We start from the raw sequence: 11358 nt of genomic DNA, 5'->3' as shown, positions 1-11358 counted from the left end.
TTCAGTAATCTCTCTGATTCTCCCGCAGCCTCTACCTAGCACGTGTGTTTGAAGCGGTTCAATTCACCTTTAAAGGTCCCAGCCCCGTGTGGTGGCCGTTCCTCTAAAGGTCCCAGCCCTGTGTGGTGGCCGTTCCTCTAAAGGTCCCAGCCCTGTGTGGTGGCCGTTCCTCTAAAGGTCCCAGCCCTGTGTGGTGGCCGTTCCTCTAAAGGTCCCAGCCCCGTGTGGTGGCCGTTCCTCTAAAGGTCCCAGCCACGTGTGGTGGCCGTTCCTCTAAAGGTCCCAGCCCTGTGTGGTGGCCGTTCCTCTAAAGGTCCCAGCCCCTGTTCCTCTAAAGGTCCCAGCCCTGTGTGGTGGCCGTTCCTCTAAAGGTCCCAGCCCTGTGTGGTGGCCGTTCCTCTAAAGGTCCCAGCCCCGTGTGGTGGCCGTTCCTCTAAAGGTCCCAGCCCTGTGTGGTGGCCGTTCCTCTAAAGGTCCCAGCCCCGTGTGGTGGCCGTTCCTCTAAAGGTCCCAGCCCTGTGTGGTGGCCGTTCCTCTAAAGGTCCCAGCCCTGTGTGGTGGCCGTTCCTCTAAAGGTCCCAGCCCCGTGTGGTGGCTGTTCCTCTAAAGGTCCCAGCCCTGTGTGGTGGCCGTTCCTCTAAAGGTCCCAGCCCCGTGTGGTGGCCGTTCCCCTAAAGGTCCCAGCCCCGTGTGGTGGCTGTTACTCTAAAGGTCCCAGCCCCGTGTGGTGGCTGTTCCTCTAAAGGTCCCAGCCCCGTGTGGTGGCTGTTCCTCTAAAGGTCCCAGCCCCGTGTGGTGGCCGTTCCTCTAAAGGTCCTAGCCCTGTGTGGTGTGCCTCGCATGACCAATCCCATTTAAAGGGAAATAACATGTATTGGCGATCTCACATTTCCTGCTGGCATTTGCATAATTTTGTTTGGCAACTTGGAAAAGGGCCATTAACAGTACAAAGTCACACTGCAACAGATCGGGGGCGGAGGATGCGGGTCGATACTTTATTTCAACGTCTTTAGCAGCGCCGGGGTCCAGATCAGGAGGCGTTCACTCATTCAAATTCGTGCAGGAGTCTGTGTTGCTACCATTAGTCCCTGATAAGAGAAGAGCGTTGTTCTGCCTCTCTTAATCTCTGACACATGCGTCCACGCAATCAATAGTCTTTTTACTTTTTTTCCGTTCCAAAGACGAGATTGATTGCCAGCAGTTGCCTCGTGCTCATTCCCACTTCCTCTCACTCCTCATTATTGTTCCAAATTAGGCATTCCCCAGAGAGCTCATTGGGGGTGGTGTTAAACAACGGCGACCCCCCGCGATTCACATCGAGCGGCGGATGTTTCGGCAAAGCAACCTTTTGACACCAACTTTATTCCGGTCAAGAGGGCAGGGTGGGGTGGGGAGCCTTCCAAACAAGTGGATTAAGCAGTTGGGGAAGCTGCCTGCATGTGAGTGAGAGGCGCGGGGATGAGCGCGCTAAGTTGTGGCTGGCGCCGGCGAGGTGGAAATAATGACAGTGTTGCCTTCTCATGAATTATTAAGCACCCCCCTGCCTAGTTTAGCACGACTCAAAATGCTGCGTTTCCATCATCTGTGGCTCTGAAGCGGAGAGCGAGGGTGCTTTTCTTTGACGGCTGTATTACTGCTGATAAGCAGGACTGTGCTGAGCTGATCAAGTAGTGAGACAAGCGCAGAGAGCAGCACAGCAGCAGCGCTCCAGTCACTCGGCGCTGTGGAGGCAGAGGCAGCAGCATCGTATCAGTCACAGCACAGGCAGCAGCAGCAGCAGCAGCAGCAGCAACAAACTCTCCTGCCTGTTTCTCTTCCGTCTGGAGTTGTATCTCGCTCAGAGGACCAAAGCTAAAAGGAAGTAGGAGAGAAGTGACCGACCGGGCTGATAGCTGCCATCAAAACAAAACCCCAAACGCAGACCTGGCTGCCCCCATGCCTATCGAATTTGTTTGCAAAATCAAATTTGCAGAGGAGGATGAGAAGCAGAAAGCCAAGCAGGATGGGGACAAGGAGAGCCTGATCGAGGAGAGCTGCACACCTCCGGCCAAGGACTTGGCCGGATTCGCCAACTCCTGCTCCCTCCACGGGATTAACCACATCTTTGTCTCCGGACGCCTGGGCATCCGGCAAACCCTCTGGGCTCTCTGCTTTTTGGCGTCGCTGGTACTCTTTCTCTACCAAGCGGCCAAGTGTGCCATCTCTTACCTGGAGCACCCGCATGTCACGGCTCTGAATGAAGAGGCCACCCCCGAGATGGTCTTCCCCGCGGTGACCATCTGCAACATCAATCGCTTTCGCTTCTCCGCGCTCACCGACGCCGACATCTACCACCTGGCTAACTTGACAGGTCTGCCGCCCAAGAACAAGGATGGGCACAAGCCCACCGACCTGGTGTACCCTGCGCCCGACATGCAGGACATCTTCAACAGGACGGGCCACCAGCTAGAAGAGATGCTAATGAGCTGCAACTTCAGTGGGCAGAACTGCTCCGTGGACGACTTCTCTGTGGTGAGCCCCAAAGTTTCTCAAAACTTCTTGCTTTGCTCTTTTGCTGTCAAACGAGTTCAGCACAAATACGGTTGCTCGTGTGGGGAGCGCATCTGGGGAAGCGTATGTAACTTTTCGGGGCACTTCTTGTTGGTAAAAAACGATCTATGAGCATGAAAGGGGAGCGTGATTGAACTTCTCTTTGTGCTGGTGCTCATCTCCAGGCGCCATGTGGTTCCCAGGAGACATGTCTGCGTGCAGGATGCAGGGCTTTGGCGTAGTCAGCGTGTCGTGCCCTCTTTTATTCTGAGTTCTGAGCAGTGTTTTTCTCTCCCGCCGCGTGTTTCACTGTGTACCACAATCTAACGTGTTTCACTGTGTACCACAATCTAACGTGTTTCACTGTGTACCACAATCTGAGTTTCACTGTGTACCACAATCTAACGTGTTTCACTGTGTACCACAATCTAACGTGTTTCACTGTGTACCACAATCTTAACGAGTTTCACTGTGTACCACAATCTAACGTGTTTCACTGTGTACCACAATCTAACGTGTTTCACTGTGTACCACAATCTAACGAGTTTCACTGTGTACCACAATCTAACGAGTTTCACTGTGTACCACAATCTAACGAGTTTCACTGTGTACCACAATCTAACGAGTTTCACTGTGTACCACAATCTAATTGTGCCTACAGAACGCAGGATTCCTCCAAAGGCACGGTGTGGTTGTATACTTTTCTAAGCCAAACTGTTCTTTGATGCTGCCTCCGACCCTAGACGCTGCGAGTGAATGGCAGCAAAATTGTCATCGAAAATAGCCGAGTCTCACTCTTCCCTTCCCTCTCATCTCTCTCTCTCTCTGTCTCTCTCTGTGTGTGTGTGTGTGTGTGTGTGTGTGTGTGTGTGTGTCTCTCTCTCTCTCTCTCTCTCTCTCTCTCTCTCTCTCTCTCTCTCTCTCTCTCTCTCTGTGTCTCTCTCTCCTTCTGACATTGCAGAGCAGCTGCCTCTCTCTGAGCTCCTTGTACCTTTCAGCAAGGAAGGAGTAACGCTGCTCTGATGTATTTCAGTCTGGCTGCTGTTAAGATTAAATATTTAGAGACAGACATACATGATTTTTGCATTAGCCAGATTGACTAAAAGGAATGAAACAATTTCAATAAGTGAGGAGAGAGAGAGAGAGAGAGAGCGAGAGAGAGAGAGAGAGAGAGAGAGAGAGAGAGAGAGAGAGAGTATGTGTTCTCTACACTATTTATTAAAGGCACTGTCCTTGCAGGAGATGGAATAAGCAATTGCTTTAGTGATGATGAAGTGCGCTTGTCAAGTCTTAATAGGGTGTGTTGAACATTGATATGCTCACCTTCCAGAGACCTGAGGATTCTGTCTCATCACAGGGATTGCACTGTACTACCTTTGACGTGGCAAAATTACAGAGCAAGAGGAACAGTTGAATCATGCCATCTGACTTTCTGTTACAATGTACTTGTGTTTCTCCTGCCTTCAACGGCGGCACCTCACTTGTAGACATAGAATGACCTGTGACCGGATTACCCTCCGACTATTCCTCTCTGTAGTTTAATCCACTGAAGGGAAATGGCACGCCTCTCGGGGCAGCTGGGAGAGGTTTGAGGAAATTCGGCTGCGAAGCGACAACACAAATTGAAACGTTTCTAATGTGCTCCCGGTCGGCACCACGAGGATGTCCTCTGACACTTTGACACTCACTCCGTCCATCCCCGACTACATTCAATTAGCAGGCCATCCTGACATCCAAGAAATGTCTGTCCATGTGTATTTGTGTCTTTTGAAACGTGCCTGTAGCTGTCGCCGGTACGTGGTGCCACTTCATCACAGATTAAGATCCTGCCTGAAAGTTGCCTATAAACCACTGTTTCTTCTCTCTGTCGGCTGTGTGATCTGCATTTTTTCGGGGCTGCTGTCAGTTAGATTTGTTACAGGCTACTTGCTGCCTCCACGCTTGACAAGTCACTTACTGTACTCCTCCACACCCCCACAAAGGGCAGCAGCACTGGGAAGGCACAGGCAGGACTGGGAGTTGTGGGAGCAGCTGGTGCAAACCCAGTGAGAACTACATGAAACTATGGGATGCACGATATTGGATTTTTTTTTTTGGCCGATAACCGATATGCCGATATTTTCCAACTCTTTTGGCCAATTGCCGATGACGATACCGATATATGTGTGCATTGTTTCCCACCTAATTTCAGAGGGCATCAAGTCTCTCCTGTAGTGGAATTAACACATTATGCCTACTCTTATTCTGATGGCCCACTGGCATCAATACAATGTTTTTGAAAATGAACACGTTCACTGGGCCAACTAAGAAAACGACATGCCATTTATATTTTTTATATCTATGTAACATTTCCTTCAAACAAAATTTTAAGATTCATCACTGTAAGACTCATCCTACTTAAACAGCCTTGGATGATGCTCTCCCTGAGACAGTCCTGACAATAGCCACTACAACCAGGGCAAGTTTCACCCTATTTCATTTGGGCATAATAACATCATTTTATCTGCCTGTCATATTGGCAGAAATGCTTGTTTCGGGACGATGTGATATTTCATTTTTTAAGCCTTTATCGGGCCGATACCGATGACCTGCCGATGTCATCGTGCAGCCCTAGATGAAAGCCACTCATATTTAGTCCTCTTCTTGTGTGTGTGTGTGTGTGTTTTTTTCTCTCACACGAAAAGACAACAAATTACACACCACGTGCCCGAATATGAAAGGAAGCCATTATCACAGGCGATGCGCTATTAATCACATGCAATGTGTACACATGCATGCCCCCTTACTCACACAAGCAAAAGTCTCCCGGTCATTATTCTTCCTCTCTCGGGGCCTCTATCAGGATTGGCCTGTTGGCGGCGTGTGTTGTGTTTGGATTGATCATCCCCGGGAGCTCCAGATGTGTTATTTGGGTAAATGGCTGTGTGCTGCTCATGGGAAAAGCGCATGATGAAATGCAATGGAAATATTTCCTGACGTTCAGCTCTTTTGTAAACATATCTTCCCTCGTGCGACGGGTTTCCGCCTTGCATTTTGTTTTATTCCACGTGGATCTCTGATAAAAAAAGAATTATTGCATTTGACTGACAGGCAAATGAGCTCAGAGCTCACGGTCTCAAATGTGTTTTCACAAAACTGAAAAATATCGCAACCTGCTTGTTCTTGATATTAGGTTATTATTATAAAGAGATACAATAAAGTTGAGCACTTGATAATGCACTTATTGCATTCACTCTTCATAAAATCTGTTATAAAATCTGTTGTCGAGAGTTGAATAGAATAAGAGACACAGTCGGAATAAAATGGTCTGTCTGATGTCATTTGGAGCATGAAAAGACATAATCACCTAGCAGAGAAATGTGCCTTCCTGTTGTGGACCGCCGCAATTATTTGACATAGGTATTAGCGGCATTCTCTCTAATTAAAGATTACATTATTGACTCGGATTAATCACGGCAGATAAAGCCGACTCCACAAGCCATGAATAAATAGATTAGTATTATTCTCCCGCTCCAACTCTGAATAATTGTTCATCTGTGTGTTGGTGTTGTAGCGGAGACGAGACGAGCACTTTGTCTCTTATCAACAGAACGCTGGATGGCTTTGCTCCGACTCTCAGCTGTGTTTGCTGCTGCGTTTTCACATGACGCTCTCAGCAAGGACACATCCCTTCTGCATACATGGAGTTAACTAAACGGCTGTAGGACAGCATGGGGGGCGGGATCTATAACCCCCCCCCTCCCCCCCCACACACACACACACACACTTAAGGGGACATTCACACCAAAAGCATTTTTTTCAGTCAGAACGCTATGAAAATCATGTTGAGGGTGCTTCCATTGTGCACAAAACACAGCGCACGGAGCGTTTTTTTGCGCTTTGTTTTATTTCGCCTGTAGTCGCGTGCAGTACAGATCAGAACACAACGACCACAAGGACGGTAGCCAGCTGGTTTTGTCTGTTTGATGTTGTTCACTGTCAACATGAAAGCCAGATTATTGCCAATTCTGGCAGCAGCGAGGTTGAGGATCCCTCTGGGAGGAGAAAATGTAGGAGGAGTAAAAAGACGAGCAGGGCGCTTTTCCTCCAAATGTTCAACTTTTTCAGCTTAAAAACGCCCAGAGCGCTCCGCCAAAAAGACGAGACTCCACCAGCGTTTAAACGCCAGGTGCGTTCCTTGAAAGAGGAGCACGTCTAGCGTGTCCTTACATAGAGAATGAATTGCAGAAAGACGCTGGCAGCTCCAAAAACGCTTTTGGGTTTGAATGTCTCCTAACAGGGACACTGTTAAAGGGCCCTCCCTCCACTCTGTCATTGCACCGACTGAGGCCCCTTTTGTTGAGAGGAGGCTGTGTTTGTGTTGAGAGGAGGCTGTGTTTGTGTTAAGAGGAGGCTGTGTTTGTGTCGAGAGGAGGCTGTGTTTTGATAGATAATTGAATGTTGAGCGTTTGTGAGCAGCAGATGATCTTGACGCCCTCCTCACTCTTTGGTCTTGTGATGAAATCTTCGCCCACATTACTGTAAATCAATACTGTGAAGAATTGGCTCCAAAGAGTCGTTGCTGATCAGGAGTAGTGACGCGCGCTGCCCCTTCTGTGGTTTCCTCTGCCGTGTTCCTGTGATGGATGACTGACCAGATAATATCGACACCTTTCTGTTCAGAAGTTGCGCGTTAAAGAAAATTATTTGGCGAGTGAAGGAAAATGAGTTTATATCGGGAGCTTAATTACTGAAGGCGCTAAATAGGGAAGGCAAAGTTAAGTCTGTGTCGTTAAACAAGCTGTGTTCTGTTTGTATTGCACACACAGAAAAATAAAGGTGTGAACTGGACCTTGTCTAGATCCACAAAGAACCTTTCAGACCACGGTTCTGTAAACAGTGCTTCTCAAACTTTGAGATGTTCAATGATCCCTAAAATGACACTAATTAGGCCACTGACCCCCTATTTGATTTTGTCCCATGCAAATTTTACTTTTAGATGTTTTATTACAGAAGGTGTATGAAACCCATGACCAAAATAGTCATACATTCTCTCATTGTGTTACTTATGGACGGAATTATTCTGGAAATAAACGATTCTCCGTTTTGCTGGGGACCCCCTGAAACCCCCCTCAAGCACCCTTGGAGGTCCCCGGACCCCACTTTGAGAACCACTGCTGTAAAGAACCATTAGTGCTCTCCTTTGTATTGTGTTTTTGTTTATCTGGCCTTGTATAGCTTCATTTGCATAATATATACTATGGATTTATTTTTTTAATTCTCACCACCCACCATCCAATAACTAAGAATTAGGAACTTTTTCAAATGAGATGTTTCTTTGGGATGTACAGTATGTGTGGAGGAGACTAGAGCTATATCTTGTGGCTGTGTAGCACTGTTTCACTTCCTACCGCCTGTGTCTTCACAGAACATATATCCACGGCCTGTGTCTTGTCCTGTGAAAACTCCCCCCCATGCACAGGCATTCACTCTCGTGTGTGTGTGTGTGTGTGTGTGTGTGTGTGTGTGTGTGTGCGTGTGCGTGTGCGTGTCTGAACGTGCGCTGAGTGCTGTTCTTGGATAGTGCTACACACGAGCAGATGACTGTGAGTGACATCCGGTCCCCTGGTGGGTTCAACGTCTGCACACGTCCCTCCCGCCTTCACCACACACACACACACACACCCACCTCCAAACCCCTTACCCCCCACCCGCGCCCGACCACCGTCTTTCCCCCTGGCGGAGGGGGACCAGGGACTGCGAGCGTGAAAGTGACTGGCTATCTGGACTGGCTTCGTCTCAAACAGCCTGTCAATTAGCCATCTACAGTTCCGCTGCTGTGGGTGTCCCCGCAGCTTAGCAGCACGCTGTCTGCTATCGGATCCGCGCCGCCCGCCCCACGGCGCCGACGCCGAATGTTATTACCCCCAACCGCCCCCAACCCCGCCAGCACACACAACACAAAAACAAACAAACACACAAACACACACACAACGCTTCTCATCACTTTTCTATTCTTTTATTGTGTTTTTTTTTAATACCCAGGGAGCTCTTCCTCTGCACAATGCATAACCAAATCACACCTCCCCCGTCAGAGGCTATAGGAGGAACTAGTGCTGCCTGCCTACAGGATGTAGCTCACATCAGCCTCACTGCACTGCTTCCTCCTGCATCTCAGAGGGAGCTGAATTACCCCCTCCTCCTGATATGCATCACCACCGTCTAATCAGATGAAGCGCACCTGTGACCAGCCGCTGGATAAACCCCATATTGCATATTATTATGCAAAGAGTTTATATTAGTGAAGATTTCATTCCCTGAGCGCACCCCTCTGACTGCACCCTGCCTGGAGTGCCTGGAGCGCTGGATGTGGGACAATCTCGCAGTTTGGGGACGGCTTGTAACTCTACGAGAAAGGCTTCCGATGCTGCGGCGCCGCTAAACCCCGCCCTCCCCAAACAGCCCCCGCCACCGCACCCTCCTCCTCCTCCTCCTCCTATAACCCCTGGGAGTCTTTTACTCACACAGACATTTGTCTCCTTCTGACAAGTCCGTACACCCGAGTCGTTGGTAGCGTTAATGTGGCAGCACATTACACACACACACACACACACACACACACACACACACACACACACACACGTGTATTTGTGTCTGAGTGTACACGTACTGTATGTTAGATGGAGTGCCTCCACATACAGAGTCCGGGGCGCGTGTAAGTTTCATCAGGAGAATGAGAGAGTTGGTTTGGTGAGATTGATCATGACTCCCGACGTGACGCGGCCCCTCCCCCTCCTCCTCTGCCCGGGATCAATACATCCTTCAGTCAGATTGCTTCCCTGGGCCTTCCTGCTCCCAGCCTGCTGTGACTAATTATCTGTGTTTTGGGGCTCCGGCTCGGCCTGCGTTTGTTAGTCGGAGCAGAATTTGATCTTTAGAGCAGGAGATCTTGTTTGTATCACCATACATGCAGCCCAAAGCAATCAATACACACCGTCTACCTTCTTCTCCCCTAAAGGATGCTGAAATGATCAAGCAATACGTGATGATTCACAACTTGTACCATTTTCAAGTAATGACTTGAGTTGTAGAGTTTTGGACACGTGATGCTCTCCATAACAGATCCATCTGAATAAAGCAACAGATAAGGGACCATATGCTTATGTAACTGTGTTGTGTTTGATGGTAATTGCAGCAACTCATGTTAAAGGCTTGCCCAGGGGTGGATTCGAACTGCCGACCTTCGGCTTGCGAGGCGGACACGCTAACCACTGCGCCAAGAGAGCTATCTCCCTTGGCGGAGCGGATTAATGTGCCTTTATACTGGGCGAGTGAGTTTAAGGAACCTACTCGCTACCTGACAGGTCAATTCACTCGGTTACACTTTATATCACGCTATACGTGATATGGGGTTCACGATTCAGTACAACCACGATACGATGTAATGAATAGAAGCAATGACGACAAAGTATGAATTGTGTTTATTTCTAAGCCGCACATTTTTTGAGCTATGGCAGTGGCTCGCTAGAATGTAAACGGCAATTTAAAAATGTCATTCCAAAATGACGATACAGTAATATAGTCTGGATGGAAAGCTTGTGAATCTGTGATCAAGTGTCTCATTTGTGATTACTACAGCAGAATATATTACATGGAGCTCATATCACCATACATTGTTCTGCCCCATGAATGATACTATTGTATTGTCACTTTTTTGCATTGTGATATTGAATTTTGATATCGTCCCATCCAACAGATAATAAATAGCCAAATAAAACTGGAACGATAGGCATGTTACGGTCCTTTGCATTATGTTTTAGACATTTGGATTCTGTTAATACATAATTTTAGTAATTGAGTGTACGTTATCGTTACCAGCTCCATTTTGGATAGGCGAGTATTCAACTTCTCATTCCCACTTGTTTTCGCATTTGTTTTACAATTATAATGCTGAGCACTATATTCACCGAGCATTTGTAGACAAGATAGCTATGATTATGAAAGCCGTGGCAGAGCATACTCTAAACACATCCCTTTAGCTGCCATGGGAGCCTTCCATTTAGCCGTGTTTCACAGCCTCTGAATGTCTTCATGGAAATACTTGTGAAAAATTAAACACGCATGCTTTTAGGCCACATCAGCAGATAATGGATCCGTGCTTCTTCATCTCTTCCGCCTGTATGGCTTAGTTGCTTTGCCAGAGATGGCACATATATATATTACATCTTTCAAATGGATTTCAAATGTAAAAAAAAAGAAAAAGAAGAAGAAACATGGCCACTGTGACTCGGATGGAAATGTCACTGGGCTACCATTCAGCCAATGGAAATGTCACCATGAATATTTAGCCCTGGCATCATGTGAACATGAGGTCCTGCTCGGTCCGCTTGGCTGGACAACTGGGCCCAGTTGCACAAAGCACCTTAGGTTAAAATTTCCCTTAGGGTCAGAGTTAAGGTGTCCATAAAATAGAATCGGCTGCACAAAACACCCTTAAATCTTGTGCTTATGTTTTCCTTAAAGAGCATGGTGCAGGTTGGAGACCTCATTGCATTAATATGTGGAAGGTGGTATATAGCAATGGGATTTTTCTTTTTTTTTTCAATCACACATAGCTGCATTTAAACTATTTTTTGTAACCAGCAGGGGGCACTGGTCCATTTCATGGAACTAACACTTGTGATGTCACAGGGATGCCAACTAATCACCTTTAGGTGACAGTCACAATTTTCAGCCCAAAATATGAGGATTTCTGAGTGGTTTTATGTCTGCCCTGGTATCTGTCACCTTTTTTCACTCTCCATGACTTTGCATCCCTGTGTCAGCCCCAGCAGAACATTCTCCTCTTGT

The 11358-nt window shown here is 47.8% G+C and overlaps 1 protein-coding gene across 1 annotated transcript in view; it reads left to right on the top strand.

The window, feature by feature from the left end:
* Positions 1-1917: 1917 nt before the first annotated feature.
* Positions 1918-11358, top strand: part of asic4a (acid-sensing (proton-gated) ion channel family member 4a) — a gene marked incomplete at its 3' end in the record, with an annotated part of 110355 nt that continues 100914 nt past the window's right edge. The window contains exon 1 of the mRNA XM_083641519.1: positions 1918-2511. Within this exon, the coding sequence (XP_083497645.1) occupies positions 1936-2511 (576 nt within the window). The 5' untranslated portion in view covers positions 1918-1935. The remainder of the gene's footprint in view (positions 2512-11358) is intronic.

The sequence above is a fragment of the Poromitra crassiceps genome (genome assembly GCF_964638095.1).
Source record: "Poromitra crassiceps genome assembly, chromosome: 8".
Lineage (NCBI taxonomy): Eukaryota > Metazoa > Chordata > Actinopteri > Beryciformes > Melamphaidae > Poromitra > Poromitra crassiceps.
This window is presented reverse-complemented; position numbering and strand designations above follow the sequence as displayed.